Below are 18,759 nucleotides of genomic sequence, written 5' to 3'. Positions count from 1 at the left end.
CATTATCACTATTTGGGATCAGGTAATTCTTGGGAAGGGGGGTGGGGAAGGACTGTCCTGTGTACTGGAAAATGTTTCAAAACAACCACCCACTAGATGCCACATACCATCCAAGCATGACAACAACAGAAAAAAAAATCTCCAGTCATTGCCAAGTGTCCCCTAGGAGAGCAGAATCATCCCCAGCTGAGAACCACTGGTCAAAATTGTAGTAACTGGCCATCATGAGGTGCCAGCCGTAGCTAATCTGGCCAGCCCCATGCCCCCGCCCTCACCCCCACATTAGCCAGAAGCCATCCTGGATAAGGGGGAGGCTTCCTGACATGATAGAACCAGAGGCTGCCTGCTGAAGGTGGCCCCGAGAAGCCTGGCCTTCATTAGAGGGTCAGTGCCGGAAGTATGGTCCAGTCCCTGATAATAACTGCAATACTATTAGCTACAATTTATTTATTGCTTACTCTGTGCCAGGGGAAACTGGGGCCATCTTGTTAGCTGGGTCATCTCACCGGACTCTCCCATTCCCCTCAAGGGTGGCCATTCTTGATTGCACCCTGCTTGCAGATTAGGAAATTCAGTCACAGACAGTTAAAGGGACCTGTGCAAGGTCATACAGCTAATAAGAAACATGAAGCTGGGAGGAGAGAGGGTTTGTAATAACAGCATTGAAGCAGAGGGGTGCTGATCTGGGAGGAGCAAAGCAGCTCCGGGGAATCACTATCCCCTCCCTACACCCCCACACAAGATGTAATCCTGCTATGAGTCTTCATTTTCCACCCCTGGCAAGGCTGGGATGACCACATCTGCTACGAACCCAAAGCCAGCAGAGGCATCCAGGGGGAGCGCCCAGTTCCCCGCAGTCTGTCAGCTTCCACAGCACCCCAGTCAAACATGGAAGGAAATTGTAGTTTTACTTACTACGCAGCTTCAAGATAAGTCCTCCAGGAACCGACCGCCCCCACCCCTCCCGAATAAATCGCTGCTCCGGCGCCCCCGGTTCGAACCCACTAGATGACCCTCCCAGTTAACACGAAGATTCTGGCGAATGAGACCTAAGTGGGGTGCAAGGGAGGCTGTGCACAGACCAACTGAGGCCGGGCGGCCGGGCCCGGGGCGCGGGCGGGAGGGGAGCAGGGAGAGGCAGGCGCTCCCAGTTGCTTGTTTACTGGGAGCTCGCTCTCCCCCCTCCCGACCTCTGCAAAATCTGGGTTGCCAGATGTGCTGGGGAGTGGGGACGGATGGGGGGCCGTGGGGAAATGGTGCAGACGAGCCCGAGGGGCCTCCCCCCAGGGTGGGCGAGGTCTCCTCGCCGCAGGGGAGGGCGATCCCTCCACTCCAGCACCCTCCGTCCGGGGGCGGGGCCAGGGGCGGGGCGGACCTGTGACCGGCTGTGACGAGGGCCGCGCCCGCTCTTATAGCGGCGCCCCCGGGGCGCAGGGACAGTGCTTCGCCGCTGCCGCCGAGCGCCCGCCGAGCGCCCACCTCCCGCCCCGCCGCCGCAGCCCCAGCCCCAGCCTCCGCGTCACCCCGCGTCCGCTGTCAGCGCCTCCGCCATGCGGGAGATCGTGCACCTGCAGGCCGGCCAGTGCGGCAACCAGATAGGGGCCAAGGTGTGCGTGGGACCCGGCCCGGGGAGGCGGTCGAGAGGAGCGGAGCGAGGTCGTTCAGCCTCGCAGGGCTCCCCCACCGTGGGCCTTTGGGGGTTACGGGTCCCCTGGAGGCCAGCACCCCAGGGACGGTGGGGGAGGAGCCCTGGGGGGCAGGGCCAGGCTGGGAACAAAGAGGCCAATGGGGGTGGGGCCTAACCTTCTGTCCGCTGACCACAGCTGTCTTCACAGCTGGACCACTGTCCCCTGCACACGCACAAAGAGAGGAGCCGTCTCCCCTCGCGGCTGCAGCCAGAGCCACTGACAGCAGCCAGCTAGGCTGGGAGTGGGAAGAGGGGGTAACTCTGCTTCACCCCGCCCCCACCACTCCCTTCTTGCTGCCTCATCCTTGCCTCCCACTATGCCTCCAGGTCCCCCATTCTTTTTGCTGGAGGGGAACAGGTGCCATCTAGGCAGGTGGTGTGGCATCCTGGCTCAAGAAGATGGAAGTGGGCTCTCGCTCTCTCTCTCTCTCTCCCTCCTCTTGCTATCATCCCTTTAGTTTTGGGAGGTGATAAGTGATGAGCATGGCATCGACCCCACGGGCACATACCATGGGGACAGTGACCTGCAGCTGGAGAGAATCAATGTGTACTACAACGAGGCCACAGGTAGGATGCAGGGGCATCTGTGGGAGTGGGGGTGGGGAGGAACCTGGAGAGAGAGGATGCTGGTTCCTGGCTCTCACCCCAGCTGCCCTCCATCTGCTTCCTTACAGGAGGAAATTATGTTCCCAGAGCAGTACTGGTGGACTTGGAACCAGGCACCATGGACTCAGTGCGCTCAGGCCCTTTCGGCCAGATCTTTCGGCCAGACAACTTTGTGTTTGGTGAGTCTCCAGCACGCAGCACAGGCAGGAATGCCTCCTGTTCCCCAGCTCAAATCAGGGCCTCAACCACGACCACAGCCCACTGAGGGCAGGGACCCAGCAGTCAGGTCTGAGATAGGGGAACCACAGAGCACTGTGGTAGTCCAGGAAGCCTTTTGATGAAGGATGAGTGGTCAGGAAGGCTTCCTGGAGGAGGTGATATTTTAATTTAACAATTATGAACTGGAGCCAGAGTGCCTGAGTGCAAATCCCAGTTCTGTCACTTCATGACAGATACTAATTGAGTCTGATTGCATGCCAGATTCCACTGTATCCCCTGGGGAAACAACCAAGGAACAAAGCAGACAAGGTCACGTCACCCCTGGAGCTGACATCCTGGTGGAGGGAGATGGGAAGCAAAGATAAGTAAATGAAACTCAGATAAGGACTGAGTCAGCTGGGTGACTTTGGATGGACCCACCCAAATTTCTCAGACACATCATCTTTAAAAAGGGATTATAGAAAAGAACTACTTTTCAGGCACATGATGCTTCAAGAGATTAGTATGTGTAAAGAACGTAGAATAATGCACAGAGAAAAGGGTAAATAAGCAATCACTGTTGATGCTTCATTATTATAGTATCTGAAGCCTAAAAGATGACTAGAACTTGGACTGAGAAAAGGTCCTTGAAGGGAGAGAGGTGTCCCGACAGAGGCACAGCATGTGTGACAACAACAGGCATGTCTGCAGTAGGGTCACTAGGCACGCACACTGATATTCTTCCAGGATCTTTCTTGGTGCCTCCTAGGTCAGGTTGGCCGCCCCCACCTGGCTACCCAAGGCTCCCCCAACATCCCAGCACCTCTCCTCTTCAGGGCGATGTTGTTTAGAGTCTGGAGTCCAGGGAGTGATAAGAAAAGCTGTGTAACCTTGGACAAGTGACTTCCCCTCTCTGGTCTATGCAAAGATTCAACAAAATAATGATCCTCTGCTGCAGCATTGGTGCACAATAGATCCTCAGGGTTGTAGGATACTCCAGTGGCTCCAGTCAGGCCAAGAGACTCTGTGACCTCTGGGAAACAGGGCAGAGGAGGTGGTAGTGAAAGTATCCTCTGAGGAGGTGACAGTGCACAGCCACCTGAAGGAAAACACAGCCAGGTGAGTACCAGGGAGGACAGCATACCAAGCAGCATGCACAGCCCACTCAGAGTCACTGAGGCAGCACAAGAGCCTGGTGTGTTGAAGGATCAGTGAGGAGCAGCTGATCCTCCTTGTGTCAGAGCAGCTGAAGCAGAGAAAAGGCAGGGAGGGGAGGGGAAGACAGGGAGGGGCTGGGGGAAAGGGTAGGTCTTTGTAGGACCTCCTAGGTGCACCAGGAGGAAGGGGGATGTGGGCTTTTGCAGGATCACCCCAGGGCTGTGGGCACGAGAGGGCCAGGCCTGACTCAGGTGCTCCCTGAGCCCTCTGGTGGCTGATGGGGGAAAGTGTATGGAGGAAGGAAGCCCTGGATCAGAGGCCAAGGCTAATAGGACTGAGCGGGTCCAGATGGGTGATGAGGGGGCAGGAGCAAGTTGGAGTCAGGGAAGGGGTGAGAAGAAATGTGAACTACTCACAAAAATACCAGTCAATATTCTAAGATTAATCCTCATCCTCCTGGAGCTTGCTTTCCCCTGTGAGATTATAGATGAGATGATTAGTAAGAAAGCATAGATTTGTCAGTGCTATGGTGAAAATCAAGTAGAAAAGAGGAATAATAAATGTGGAGTGGTTGCAGCTGTTTATAGAGTGACCAGGGGAAGGCTCGTTGCAGGTGACAAAGTCCTGAAAGAGGTGAGAGAGGGAGCCACATGGAACTCTGGGGGAGGAGCATTCCAGGTGGCAGAAACAGCCTGTGTAAAGGTCCTGGGGCAGAACCATACCTGGCATGTTGGAGGATTAACAAGTAGGCCCATGTGACTGAGGCAGAGTGATCAAGGGAGAGGACGAGGCAGGTTGTGTGGAGACATGTGGGCACAGGGAGCACTTGGTCTTCTACCCAGACGCAGGTGGGAGGCCTGGGATAAAAGATGGTAGAAGTATTCAAAGATGGGAATACTGAGATGATTTTGAGCCAATGTGGGCCATAATTAGATCTAACTTTTACCAGGATCCTCATGGCTGCTGGGTAAGGAGGGGAAGGATGGAAGCTGAAAGAACAATTAATAATAAAAATAATAGTAGTAGGGCCTCCCTGGTGGCGAAAGGGGTTAAGACGCAACCTATGAAGCTAACCGCAGCCACTGCAGCACAAGTTGGATCCCTGGCCAGGGAGCTACCCACATGGTGCAGCAGACCTCTCCTGTCTCGCCCGCTGCTCCCCTCAGCAGTGTATTTCATCAGTCTGCCTGTTCTGTTCCCCACTCTGTCTCTGGTGAATCCTCTCCCGCCCCACCCCACCCCCACACCTCTGGCCAGTACCCCAGCTCTTGGATGCCCAAAAATAAAATAAATATTAAAAAAATAATAGTAGTAATTAACATATTATTATTATTCAACCCCTGTGATGGCTGGGGTTGAGGGTGGGCTCGTCGCATAACTGTCTGTGTCCCTGCCCTTTCTCTCTCTAGGCCAGTCTGGAGCCGGCAACAACTGGGCCAAGGGTCACTACACCGAGGGCGCAGAGCTGGTGGACGCCGTCCTGGACGTGGTGCGGAAGGAGGCTGAGAGCTGTGACTGCCTGCAGGGCTTCCAGCTGACCCACTCTCTGGGCGGGGGCACGGGGTCGGGCATGGGCACGCTGCTCATCAGCAAGATCCGCGAGGAGTTCCCAGACAGGATCATGAACACCTTCAGCGTGGTGCCCTCGCCCAAGGTGTCGGACACGGTGGTGGAGCCCTACAACGCCACCCTGTCCGTGCACCAGCTGGTGGAGAACACGGATGAGACCTACTGCATCGACAACGAGGCCCTCTACGACATCTGCTTCCGCACCCTGAAACTCACCACCCCCACCTACGGGGACCTCAACCACCTGGTGTCGGCCACCATGAGCGGGGTGACCACCTGCCTGCGCTTCCCGGGCCAGCTGAATGCGGACCTGCGCAAGCTGGCCGTGAACATGGTGCCCTTCCCACGCCTGCACTTCTTCATGCCCGGCTTCGCGCCCCTCACCAGCAGGGGCAGCCAGCAGTACCGCGCGCTGACCGTGCCCGAGCTCACCCAGCAGATGTTCGATGCCAAGAACATGATGGCCGCCTGCGACCCGCGCCACGGCCGCTACCTGACCGTGGCCGCCGTGTTCAGGGGCCGCATGTCCATGAAGGAGGTGGACGAGCAGATGCTGAGCGTGCAGAGCAAGAACAGCAGCTACTTCGTGGAGTGGATCCCCAACAACGTCAAGACGGCCGTGTGCGACATCCCGCCCCGGGGCCTGAAGATGGCCGCCACCTTCATCGGCAACAGCACGGCCATCCAGGAGCTGTTCAAGCGCATCTCCGAGCAGTTCACGGCCATGTTCCGGCGCAAGGCCTTCCTGCACTGGTACACGGGCGAGGGCATGGACGAGATGGAGTTCACCGAGGCCGAGAGCAACATGAACGACCTGGTGTCCGAGTACCAGCAGTACCAGGACGCCACGGCTGAGGAGGGCGAGTTTGAGGAGGAGGCCGAGGAGGAGGTGGCCTAGGGCTGCTCCCTTCACCTCCCGTTTGCCCCCCACCCCTAGGCTGCTGACCTCTGACCCCTAAGAGTGCTTGCAGACCCCCGCTTCACCTCAGAGCCTGACTCATCTCTGACCCTATCAACTTCTCTCCACCTGACCCTAACATGGCTTTGGAGCCCACGAACCTCACTGCACCTCTGACCCTGGCTCCCTCTGACCCTCAACTCCACTTCATCTCCAACCCCCTGAGCTCTTCCAACTCTAACATTCACATGAGCCCTGCTTCACCTCAGACCCCTGGGCCCTACCTTGAACTCCATGAGCCCTGCTTCACCCCAACCTCTCCTTCACCTTTCACCTCACCCATGAACCCCATTGCACCCCGAGACTTGTAAGACCCAGTTTACCTTTAACCTGCCCTCTAAACCTCGCTTCACCTCCAGCCTGACCTTGCCTTACCTTTGACACCAGTTCCTGAACCTACTCCCCTCAGGTCCTGCCCACCTGCCTGTCCAGGGGTGTAGAGCCCTGGAGCAGGTGGGCACGAAAAGTTGTGCCCCTACCCATCCTCTGCCCCCTGCCTCACCATCAATAAATGAATTATCTGCCACATTCCTTCGGTGTGCGTTTCCCTGTGGGAGGCCAGCAGCAGGGACCTCGCCCAGGGGATGGATGTAGGCAGTGAAAGGGCATCTGACCTGAGAAAGGGGGCAGAGGTTTTGGAGTCAAACAGACCAGGCTGTGCCATTAACTTGCTGTAGAGTCTTGAGTAAGTCATGTGCCCTTCTGAGCCTTGATTTGCTCACCTGTAAAATGGGATCACATCGTCCCCCATCATCTCCACACACTCACCTCGGGAAGGTTTGAGGACTTGAGGTCTCACGGGCACCATCCCTGGCACAGAGTGGGCATCTGTGGATCAAGCCACTGCCGTTCTCTTGGCCACTTACGGGAGGCATCTCCTGAAATGAGAGGATACAGGAGAGGTTTGATTCAGGCTTAGCCTCGACCTAAGCATTAGGTGACTTCTCAGGGACGCTTCATGGGGTTGCTGAGACAAGAACCGGGTCTGCTTATGTTACACAGGCAGAAACAGATCTCGAGGACATTCCACTTTGAGGTCATACATCAGGAATAGGAATTCTTCTTTTACCTCTGTCCCCACCAGTTTGTCATTGGGTGTCTGTCCTGAATTAGAGTGAATCTCAGAAATGAAGAGGGCTGTGGGGGGGCTCTGCGGAGTCCAAGTCTGTCTTAGCCCAGTTGGGCCACTGTCACGGAATCCCACTGACTGGGTAACTCATCAACAACAGACATTTATTCTCACAGTTCTGGAGGCTGGAAGTTTGAGACAAAGGCATCAGCAAAGTCTGGTAAGGGCCCACTCTGGTTCGAAGACAGTCATCTGCTGGTTTGTGTCTGTGACTGCATTCTGCCTGCATGACTGTCTGCCATAGGTCACTTCTTGGCTCTGTGTGTGTGTGTGTGTGTGCGTGTGTGGTCTATTTATGCCTGTATCTGATTGCTGTGGTCAGAACCACACGGGGACTGTCCACTCTCCAGCCCAGCTCCCTCTGGTGGTCCTTAAGGGAATGGCCAGTGGGCCAGTGTGGACAGACCATGAGAAAGAGTTGAGGAAAGAGGAAGAAAGCTTTTGTGAATCCGTGGCTGCCACAGAGAGGGGACAGCTTGTGCATGATGGCAAAGACCAGAAGGGGCTCACCCTGGCAGGACAGGCCTAGGGGCCTGGCCCTGAGCCTGCACTAATTGCCCACCCGAGCCTGGGAAGGTTGGCAGGCAGGATGCCTGGGTCTCTTGGAGTGGGTGGGGGCAGGGGCCTCCCTCCGGGGACGTCACCCATTAAACTTCCTCTCTCAGCCACACAGGAAGCAGAGCTCAGGGCCCAGCTTCACTCCAGCACAGGCCCCCAGGACCCTGGGGAGAGGGCTCCACTGGCCGGCCCTGCAGGGACCATGGGATCCAGAGCTGAGTAAGAACTGCCCCTTCCTCCATCCCCCGCAGCAAGGTCCCCACAGCAGGCCTGGGCCGGGACGTAGGGGTGCGGGGCTGGCGCAGGCCCCAGAGGGACCAAGAGACACAGAGGCAGGTCACCGACTCTCAACCGCCCACAGTATGGATCCCACACACAGGCACACTCAGGCCTCTCAGCTCCTCCTCGCTCTCTCCCCAGCTCCGTGTGACTCAGTTTGCAGCCCTGAGTGTGAGCCTTTTGGTGTAGCTGAGTGATGGGGAGCAGGGCTTACGGGAAGATGGGAGTCTAGGGGTGTCCATATGCATGAGTGGCTGAATAGGGCCTGGATCTGCGTGAGGGTGAGGTGCAGGGTGGGCGGGGGGTGGGGGGGTCCCCCTGTCAGGTTCTGTGTGTCTTTGCCAGGACGTTGTGTCTGCATATACTCTCCATCCCCTTCCTCTGCGGCCCTTCAGGTCTGACGTTGTTTCCCCAGCCCAGTCCCAGCACCCTCTGCGTGGAGGGAGGAGGAGATAAGGGAGGGAGGCAGGGATTACATGGCTCACAGAAGCCAGGGGGCAAGCTGCTCTTCTTTCTCTGATGAGGAATTAGGCATCAGCACCCAGGGGCCCACAGAGTTTTGCGCATGGATGCATGGCAAGGCCCCTCGCTCTCTGGACCACAGGCATCTTCACACCCTTACTCAGCCACACTCACAGCCATGCAGGAAAAAGGTGTTATTCGCCCTTACGTTAGCTGGGTCACACATACTCACAATTCCACCTGACACATACACTGGGCACTCACGTGCTCAAGGTCACACATACACACGCCCTGTCGCTGCATCCCACTCCCAGCAGGCACACAGATGGACACGCACAGCCTGCACACTGCTGCCACAGCTCTCGGGGTCACACACACACGGGTACCCCAGTCACACGTGCATACACAAACACACACTTGTGCAGAGCCCCCACAGACATAACCACACACAGAGAAGCAAGTCACTGGACCCACTAAGCTGTCTCCTGTCCCACAGAGGGGGTCCCCCTGCCATGTTTGATTGGTTCTTCGAAGCTACCTGCCCTGACTCCCTGCAGGAGGGTGAGTTGGGGTATCAGGTAGGGGTGGGAAGCTGGAGGGTAGGTCTAGACCCCTGAATGTAAGACCTGCTCTCCTCACAGATCCCCCCATCCTACGGCAGTTCCCCCCAGACTTCAGGGACCAGGTATGCTTCTGGTTCCTTGTTCCCCGGGGTGCCCGGCCATTCCTGCTGGAGGAGACTATGTCTCTGACCTGGGGCCCAGGGGTGGCACCAGACCCTGGGCCCCAGGCCTCAATGGGGCTGGAGTATGTGTTTCTCTCTACCCCCCAGGAAGCTATGCAGATGGTGCCTAAATTCTGCTTCCCTTTTGATGTGGAAAGGTACGGAATAAGGAAGTGGACACCCCAGGAGCCAGGGGCTCACACCTCTCAGGAATTCCAGGGGTTCAAACACCTGGGGACTCAGATATCCAAAAACCCACACACCCAGAGACCATGACACCCTAACACCTAGGGACATAGACGCCCTGGGCTCTGACAGATAGTGATCTGTACACCCAGATCGCAGACACAGGAGCACTGTTGGGGGGTCAGGGAGCAGGGATGCCCAGGTCTGAGAGTCTTTCCTGCCTCTAGGAAGCCCCACATCCCCGCTGTACAGCACTTCACCTTCACCCTGACCGACCTGACTGGCACTCGTAGATTTGGCTTCTGCCGCCTTCGGGCTGGTGCCCAGAGTTGCCTCTGCATCCTCAGGTGTGGGATATGGGATCTGGGGTGGGAGGGGAAGGAGGGGTGTCCACTAGGAGCACTTCAAGGAAACCGTGCCCTCTCTCCACAGTCACCTACCTTGGTTTGAGGTGTTCTACAAGGTGCTGAACACAGTGGGGGACCTCCTGGCTCAAGATCAAGTGAGATCAGGAACCCCCTCACTCCCAGGGGAGTTAGAGCCCGTGCTCCCTCACGGCCCCAGGCCTGACCCTAACCCCTTGGCTCCTCCCAGACCTCTCAGTCTAAGTCAAAGCCCTCAGTTTCCCAGCCCATGTTCTGTCTCAGACATCCCACCCCCACCCAGGTCTCTGAGGCTGAGGAAATTCTTCTAAACGTGCTGCGGCAGCCCCTGCCTGGGCCCCAGGCCTCTATGGGGCTGGAGCTGGTGAGTAGCCCCAACCCCTGGGTGTCAGGCCCCAGGTAGGTGGGGAAGCTCCTCAGTCCTGAAGACTGCAACTGCCTCTCCCCAGAACAGCGGAATGACCATCTCCAGCGCACAGGGCATCCTGCCCCCGGCCCCGGGGAAGAGCAGGCCGGTGAGTGGGGCTCCAGGACCCCAGCAAGTAAGGCGTCCGAGCAGGCCAAGGCCTGCCTGACCGCTGTGCTCCCAATCCCCCACCAGCTTTCCTGCTTCGTGGCCCCGGACTCCGGCCGCCTGCCATCCATTCCTGAGAACGTGAGCGAAAACCGGGCAGGCACCCCTGGGGGTGACAGGTCTCCAGGCCCCTGGGGGCTGGAGGGTGCCAGGTCGTAGGGTCCCTCGCGCCCAGCGTTGCTCTCTGCTCCTCAGAGGAACCTAACGGAGCTGGTGGTGGCGGTGACCGACGAGAACATCGTGGGGCTGTTCGCGGCGCTCATGGCCGAGCGAAGGGTCCTGCTCGTCGCCAGCAAACTGAGCACCGTGAGGCGCGGCCGAAGGGCCAGTCGGGCCGGGGGAGGGACCGAGGCCGGGCTTCGCCCCTGGGGGCGGGACAACGGGCCAGATTCCTAGCGCTGACCCCACCCGGCTCCATGCTGGCGGGGCCCCTTTGGAGGTGAGGGTTCAGCTGAACCCTGGTTCCGCCCCCATGGGGGTGGGCGCGGGGTGGGGGGGGCATCAGGGGAGGCTGCGCAGTTGCTCTTTCTCTTTGGAACCGCTGAGCTCAGATTCCGCCCACTACGACACAAAATAAGGCCGACCCCGCCCTCCTGGGGGTGAGATTAGGTAAAACTTCCAGCTCCCCCCCAGGGGACGGGCCGGCTGGGAGCTGCGTGTTGGCTCCACCCCGGGGGCGGCGCCGGGGCGAGCTCACTCCTCGCTACGCCTCTCTATGGGGGGGGTAGTGGGGTGAAAGGCGCCCTAACCCTGCAGCCCCAGAGAGAGGGACCAGGAGCAGCTCAGTCCTGCCTTCACCCGTTCCAAGTGCTGTAATTCGTCGAATTCTGGGTCTCCACATGATCCCAAGGGCGTCTAGTTTCCACCCCTGACCCAGCAGCGGGTGGGGAGGGTTAGTGACAGGAGAAAGGTGGGAGAGCTCCCGTGTCAGAGAGGGTCGCTGAAGGGTCCAGGCCCTAACCCGGGGCCCCCACCCATCCCCAGCTGACATCATGCATCCACGCGTCCTGTGCCCTCCTGTACCCCATGCGCTGGGAGCACGTGCTAATCCCCACGCTGCCACCGCACCTGCTGGACTACTGCTGGTGAGGGGCGAGGCCTGGGAGGCAGCAGGGCTTGGGGAGGAGGGCTGGGGTCCTGGGGATCTGGGGGCAGCACCTGCATGACCCGCCCCCCTCAACTACCCACAGCGCACCCATGCCCTACCTCATCGGAGTGCACGCCAGTCTCGCCGAGGTGAGCGGGAGCACACCTGGTCCACGCAGGTGGCAGTGAGGCCGGGAGGGTGTCGGGACCCCTTCCTCTGCATCCCCAGATACCCTTCCCCGCCAGGAATTCCTGGGTTCTGAGCGTCTGCTCCCCAACACAGAAAGTTCGTGAGAAAGCCCTTGAGGACGTGGTGATGATGAACGTGGACTCCAACACCTTAGAGACCCCCTTCAACGACGTGCAGGAGCTGCCCCCAGAAGTGGTCAGTGTCTCTCCCTCCCACCCCTGTGCAGCGTATGGAAGGCGTAGTCCTTGTCCTGCCACTCAGCCTCCGCTCTCTCCCCCTGGTCCTCCAGGTGTCCCTACTGAGGCTACAGCTGAGGAAAGCCGCCCTGACCCCCGGAGAAGGGGTGTCCCGTCTCTTCCTCAAAGCCCTGGTCCTGCTCTTTGGGGGCTACCGAGATGCCCTTATCTGCAACCCGGTGAGCAACAGAGACCCTGAGGGAGAAGACTCGGGGCTTGCCCAAGGGAGTCAGAATAATGCCACCTGGAGTCTGCAGAGTGCTGACTCTGCTTCCACTTGCTCCTTGTGAAAGGAATTCTCAAAGCTGTTGTGTCCCCATTTTACATGAGGGAAAAACAGGGGCTTCTTGGAGAAGCCCCACAGGGGTTAATATTGAAACTGGAAACTGGGACTTGGACCTGACTTTCAACAACACACACCTGAGTTTTTTTCCAACTTTTCCAATAAACACTCGGGGGGAAGGGTCCATCCCTTGAGCGGTGATGTGCCTTGACAGCACATCCAAAATCCGCCCATTCCTTCCCTTCCTCTATCTCCATCCCGGTCTGGCCCCCATTATTGCTCGTTGGACGAGTACACTGGCCTCCCCCAGGAGTCCTCTCTCCTGAGCTCCCACTCCCATTGCCCAGCCTGTCCTCCCAGCGGGGCTGAGAGGTCACTCTGCACCAGAGTCAGGTCCCCCGCGACCTCAGCTCACAGGCCTCCCAGGGCTCCGCCTCTCTGGGACCCACCAGCCCTGCACAAGATGGGGGACACAGAGGTGCTCACTCAACATTAGATAGATCTATGGTACAGTGAGGAGGCAGCTAGGATGAGAGCACAGGCAGCTAGGTCTTTCTTCCAGGGCCAGCCTGTGACCTTCAGCGAAGAAGCCTTCTTGGCCCAGAAGCACGGGGCACCCCTGCAGGCCTTCCACCAGAGGGCTGTGCACCTGCAGCTGTTCAAACAGGTGTGTCTGAGCCTGAGGGAGAGGCCGGGGCGGGGGGGGGGGGGGGGGGGGGAGAGGGGGCAGGGGGGCATGTGTCTCTGAGGGTGGCACTAGGGCTGAAGGGGTGGACCCCGGAGTCCTATGGGTGAGGCTACCCTCTGGTCCAGTGGCACCCTCACTCCAAGTTCCCCAGGATGGAAGAAGCAGGACTCAATTCTTGAGTCTCGAAAAATGGGAGCCCCTGACCTGAATTTGTGAGGAATAAGATCTACTTCTAGGTCCCTGAGAAGATGGATTGGGACCAAATCCTCGAGTCCCCAAGGGGCTTAACTTCCTGGGTCAAGGTGGAGGGGACTGGGGTGGGGGAAGTGGGGCTGAATTCCTGGGTTCTTGGGAGAAGGCAGGCTGGTCTCCAGGGCCCCTCGGGGTAGGCTTGGGTCCTGGGTGGGGTCCGCCCGTTCCAGGGTCTGAGGGCCAGTCTGACGACCACATCCCTGTGATGGAGTCTGGTCCCTGAGAGGGCAGGGAGAGGGCTGAGGCCGGCTTCCTACCCCCAGGTCCTGAGGATGGGTCTCTGGAGGGGCGAGAATTGCTCCTAAACCTCAAAGACGAGCAGACTCCTAGACCTTGTTTCGGATGGGTGGGTGGCAGTCTCGCATCGGACTTACTGTCTCCCCCCACTCCCCACCCCCCACTCCCAGTTCATCGAGGGCCGCCTGGAGAGGCTCAACACGGGAGAAGGCTTCTCAGACCTCTTTGAGCAGGAGATTACTCGTGGCGGGTCCTCCTCAGGTGAGCCCTGTACCCCAGGGGCCCCACACCAGCCCCCTCATCCTGAGCCATCCTGCCAAGACCACTCTCCTGTTCTAGGAACCCTGCGCTCCTACCAGCTCTGGGCGGACAGCCTAAAGGTAACAGCCCCCAGCATCTGCTCAGTGTTAATTCTTGGACACATTTAATCCGCAACAGTCCCCAGGCTGGTTTGTAGATAGAGGCGAAGAAATGGAGACTCAGGGAGGGAAAGGGACTCACCCAGCCCCACACTGTCCGGGGTGGGGAGGTAGCATCTGGGGTCACCCTAGGGGCCTAAGCAGTGACCTCCCTTGGCATTTTCTCCCTCCAGAAAGGCGGCGGTGCCCTCCTACATTCGGTCAAGGCCAAGACCCAACCAGCCGTGAGGAACATGTATCGCTCGGTGAGGCTGGACTAGACAGGCCACTTGTGGGAGTGACAAAGGCAAGGAAAGAATATGTCAACCCCTCGCAGTGGCAGACATTTTAACCCCAACATTTAAAGTGCAGACACTTTATCAGAACTGAGCCAGTGGTTAAGCCATTAACAGTTCTTCCCACTTTTACTTTCCAATCACCAGACTCATTGTCAGCATCATTTTTTTTTTATTTTTTTTACTTCTCAGCATCATTTCTTTCCCATTTAACATTGACAATCAAGACGGATTGGTGAACATCTTTTGTCCTCAAACATTACAATCATTTTTTGCAGCTTAGAATTGTTGATTTCATTTTATTCTTTGCTCAGCTTTTGAACACTGACACATTTGTATGAGTTTTTTGCCACTTCCTGTTTCATATGGGGACTATTCCTTTTTATATGTTAGTCAAAGGGGTGAGCGCTTGTATGACCTCACACATAGTGCACAGGGAAGTGTGAATATACTTGTAAGACGCAAACATGAACACATGACAAGATGAAGCTGGCCTGGAGGATGGAGGGCAAGGCTCCTGAATGCCCCTGCTCAAGTCACCCTCTAATTCCTCTTTGGCTCCTCCACAGGCCAGGAGTGGCTTGAAGGGTGTGCAGAGCCTTCTGATGTACAAGGTAAGACCAACAGTCCAATGCCTGGAGTGGAGGGGAGGGGCTCCTGGCTCATCCACCCACTTCCTAGGATGGAGACTCTTGCATGAAGAGAGGGGGCTCCCTGAGAGTCCCCAGTCTCACCAGCCGCTCAGATCGCCTGCAGCAACGCCTGCCTATTACCCAGCACTTTGGACAGGTAAGACTGTGTCCCTACCACTAAGGCACACACCTGGATTGATCACAGAGCCCTCCTCCCTCACTCCGTTTCCATCCAGATATCTTTCCCTTCAAATACCCAATATTTGGTGCCGATTTCACACTCACCCTCCTTCTGAAAATCCCTGATTCTGTAGCTCCTGAGGTTCCACCCTCAACCCCCCAAAATCTCTCCTCTGCAGAACCGGCCCCTTCGCCCCAGCAGGAGACTCCTACTGGAAGACAGACCTTCGGAGTTCCTGGGGGAACAGTAAGGCTCAAAGGCGGGAGAGGGCAACACAGACGGGGGAGTGGTCCCTAAACCTGAGCCTCCAGAACACCTGGGCCACGACTGGTAGTCTCGGGCAGATAGTTGACATTGCCCATCCCTACCCAGGACACCCCCAGTGAGCCGTGAGGATGCCCCAGATTCATGGGCAGAGGACGCTCTGGACAGCAGCTTCCTGGGATCTGGGGAAGAACTGGATTTGCTGAGTGAGATTTTGGACAGTCTAAGCACAGGAGCCATGAGTACACGCAGCCTGCGTCCCAGCCAGAGCTTGGACTGCTGCCATAGCGGGGGCCTAGACAGCTGCTGCAGCCTGGTGAGAGCCCCCAATCCCCCCACTTGCCCATCCTACTTGCCAGCCCTTCCCTTAGCTAAAGCCAGTAACTTACCCATCTCCCAATCCTACCCCAGCCGGACATACCAGGAAGACCAATATGGCAACCAGATGACGAGGAAGCACTAGAACCCCAGACCCTGTCTATGCCTGCCAGCCTTCCGTGTCTGCAGACCCTCCAGCCGTTGGATACCACACTCTCCTCAAAGAACCTCACTTCTTTGCTTCCCTCAGAGGCCAGCCAAGAAATTATTTCTCCATCTCAGTCTTCATCTGTAGACCCAAGCAGCCAAAGGGACCCTAAATTCTCTCTCCCTGAGCCCCAACCCCTAATCCTACATCTCTCCCCTCCCCACAACGTAGCTGAAGATCCCAGAGCACAGGAGAGCCCCTACTCCCAGCTCTCCACAACACAGAGCCACCCAGAAAGCCCCCAACTTCTGGCCGTGACAGAGCCCAGATTGGATATTAACTGGACAACCCTTGATTCTTCCTCAAGTTCTGGCTCCCCAGAGCTCCCCAAAGCTCAGTCTTCTAAGGTTCTGCTAGCAGAGAATGTTCACTTCCAGTCCCTGGAGGGGTGGGAAACCCCCAAATCTCCTGCTGCACCCACAAGCACCTGGAAGGAGCCCCAGGCCAAGAGCCAACCCAGAGTTGCTGAGCTTAAAAAGTGTTTTGAAGGTTAAGGATCAGAGGTCTTCAGGAGACCCCAGGCCTTCAATAAAGCCTCAAGAGCCCAAGCCTGTTTTTTCCTAGCGAGTTTATATGGGGGCCTCTATCTGCTCAAAAACCCGCTTTATCCATCACCTTCCCTCCTGGGGCAGCCTCCAGCTGGCTCCTAGTAACACCAAAAAGTGGCTCTCTTCCAGAAAGTTCTCCCCACCCCTAGGACCCTTGTAAACTTATAATTCATCTCTCAACAGTCTATGAGCCCTGCATTTACCTCCTCTATCCTGCCCCCACCAGCTCAAAAAAAGGCTTTATTATATTTCACCACCAATTATATATATAAAGTGAGCAGCACCACCCTCCCTCGCCCTAGGAGCAGAGTCTGTGAAGCACCTTCCCCTTCTATTATTAAGCACTGTGTGGGGCTAACTGCCCGGAGTGGATTCTGCCTTCTCCCAAGTTCCCACAGCAAGGAAGGGAGATGGATAAAGGGGACCTAGATGGGCAGGCATCCCCGCACCTTCTCCTTGGAGTCCTGGGGGGCCCGGGCCTCGGCTGCATGGGTGAACTGAAAGGAAAGGAAGAGGGAGTTGTCGGGCCCATGCAGCAGCAGGACAAATGGCCGAGCGAAGGTGCTGCAGCAAGCGGGGAGGTGGATCCCCAGCCCCAGCACCCCCAAGTGCAGGCGGAATCAAGCAGAGATGGCATGCTTCGCAGAGCCCACCCAAGAGGTACCCCGTGGCCCCCCAAGTCCTCCTGAACCATCAGAGGCCGGTGTCTCGGTGGCAGCTGCTGTGTGTGAGCGCACGCCGGGCAGTCCTGGGCAGTGGTGGCTGCTGCGGCGGGCCCCAGAGTTCAGATGAGTCGCTCCTCAGGTGGGAGCTTGAGGTTGGGGGGCGGTGGCGCGCGGGCACCCACCTGCTCCTCACTGCTGGGCCGGTAGGTACCCTCTGTCTGCCGCTTCTCTCGAAGTTTTCGCACCAGCAGTGCCAGCCCCACAGCAAGAAGCAGGGCACCCAGGAGGGAAAAGACCACAATGATGGCGGTGATGGCCCCCGGAGACTGCAGGAAAGGGGATCAGTGTGACGCTCCCTCCTTGGAGGAGCTGATCTCCCCCTAGACCTCCCACATGAAAACCATGTGGATTCCTAATCCCCATCGTCATGCCCACCACACGCACACATGCGCGCTCACCCCCCACTGTCACTTTCAGTCATCTGGTTCTTCCACCCAAATTCCTGATCCCCATGGAACACATCTGGGGCTCCCAGACTTCCGCACCAGTCATGTCTAGGATCCCCCTCCCAAGCACCTGCCTCATTCAGGCTCCTACCACTCTCCTCCCCATGCTGGAGAAGCATGAGGGACTCCTGCCCCCCCCCACACACTTGCTGTGTACAGTATTCTTATCCATCCCCTTCCTCAAACTCCCTAGTCGGGGGCCCTGGATCTCCCTAGTTGCCATTTTGGTATTCTGGTGTCTGATTCCTCCCCCCAACCCCAGCCTCCCACTTCTGGGGGTGGGGATGCTCTGTGTCCCTTCCACCTGCTACACAAGGAACTGCAGAATAGCATCCCTGCTGCCCCCCTCCCACATATACCCCCAACTTACCAGGCCCCCATTAGAGCCAGAGCCTGGGTCAGGGGGCGTGGTGGTGCTATTCTCCTCATTTGAGCGAGGGTCCAATGCTGTGGAGCGATGATGGGTAGAGAGGATAAGTGAACCCCCACCTATATTCTTTGCACCTCATGCATCTGCCCCTTCCTGAGGCATACCCTCTCTCATCTAGAGCTCTGCCCTCCTGAGTGTTCATTCTCATAAAGATTGTGGGTACAATGCTGAAAAACCAGCCAGCTGATTGTGCTCCCACCAGCCCAACAGAGCCCGGCTCGGAGAAACCAGCAAAGAGTACTTTGCAGTTTTGCTTGAGATGGGGGCTGTTACAATAAGGTTCCGGAAGACCAGCCCGCCCTCCTTCCCTTCCCTTCCCCCCCTCCCCTCCCCCAGGGCTCAGCCCTCCTGCGGGCCTTAAGGATCTGGGCGGGTCCTGCCTTTTTCCCTGCAGTGTCTGACTCACACCTCCCCCCAGGCTCCCGAAACTGGAATATAAGGCCCACCTGATCAACCTGTGTTCGGAGCCCCCAGGCAGGGCTTCTCCTGGATTTCCGTCGGTCCAAAACACCTCAATTAGGAGGTGCACTCGGACTCACTGTTCTCTCCACCCAGCTCACGATCCCTCCCGGTTCAGGAACCCAGGAATTCTCCTGACCAACTCCCTCGGTCCAAAAATGGCTCAGAACTCTAAATCCCCAGCCTTGATCCGTAGACGCCTGCCCCGCTTAAGTTATGCCATGCCGACCCCCAGTTTCTGACCTCTCAGGGTCCCAGGTATCCAGCGCTCCTAGGGCCCGCCCCCAGCACCCTCCCCCACCCCCCACCGGTACCTACTTAGCCCCCAGACCTGGCCCCAGCCGGTCTGCAGCAGCTGCAGGCCGAGGGCGAGGAGCAGCCCCAGGCCGGGGCTCGCCATGGGCCGGCGAC

General features: G+C 57.7%; 3 protein-coding genes across 4 annotated transcripts; 2 read left to right on the top strand and 1 right to left on the bottom strand.

The window, feature by feature from the left end:
* Positions 1-1,544: 1,544 nt before the first annotated feature.
* Positions 1,545-6,691, top strand: TUBB4A (tubulin beta 4A class IVa; the record flags this gene model as incomplete). 2 transcript variants are annotated; one of them, XM_084251086.1, is made up of 5 exons in its annotated part: positions 1,551-1,607; positions 2,146-2,254; positions 2,362-2,472; positions 5,059-5,150; positions 5,757-6,691. In XM_084251086.1, 5 exons carry the CDS (start codon positions 1,551-1,553, stop codon positions 6,114-6,116), a joined length of 729 nt encoding a protein of 242 aa, XP_084107212.1. In that variant the 3' UTR covers positions 6,117-6,691. The 2 variants fall into 2 exon arrangements, with proteins under 2 accessions (XP_084107211.1, XP_084107212.1); XM_084251085.1 differs by having other exon boundaries at positions 1,545-1,607; positions 5,059-6,691.
* Positions 6,692-9,436: 2,745 nt separating this feature from the next.
* On the top strand, positions 9,437-16,234 carry DENND1C (DENN domain containing 1C; the record flags this gene model as incomplete). The annotated part of the gene is made up of 20 exons (XM_084250955.1): positions 9,437-9,486; positions 9,742-9,861; positions 9,947-10,016; positions 10,181-10,261; positions 10,347-10,412; positions 10,499-10,552; positions 10,667-10,777; positions 11,456-11,556; positions 11,662-11,707; positions 11,841-11,942; positions 12,037-12,162; positions 12,829-12,933; positions 13,614-13,704; positions 13,783-13,823; positions 14,036-14,107; positions 14,707-14,751; positions 14,819-14,926; positions 15,129-15,196; positions 15,323-15,530; positions 15,626-16,234. The coding sequence occupies exons 1-20, from the start codon at positions 9,443-9,445 to the stop codon at positions 16,232-16,234; spliced, it is 2,268 nt and encodes a 755-aa protein (XP_084107081.1). The 5' UTR covers positions 9,437-9,442.
* Positions 16,235-16,713: 479 nt separating this feature from the next.
* On the bottom strand, positions 16,714-18,748 carry CRB3 (crumbs cell polarity complex component 3; the record flags this gene model as incomplete). Its single annotated transcript, XM_084250545.1, has 4 exons — positions 16,714-16,785; positions 17,136-17,279; positions 17,830-17,906; positions 18,667-18,748. The coding sequence occupies 4 exons, from the start codon at positions 18,746-18,748 to the stop codon at positions 16,714-16,716; spliced, it is 375 nt and encodes a 124-aa protein (XP_084106671.1).
* Between the last annotated feature and the right edge of the window lie 11 nt (positions 18,749-18,759).

The sequence above is a fragment of the Talpa europaea genome (assembly GCF_964194135.1).
Source record: "Talpa europaea genome assembly, chromosome: 12".
Lineage (NCBI taxonomy): Eukaryota > Metazoa > Chordata > Mammalia > Eulipotyphla > Talpidae > Talpa > Talpa europaea.
Note: the sequence above shows the minus strand (reverse complement) of the source record. Positions and strands in the feature narration are given on the sequence as shown.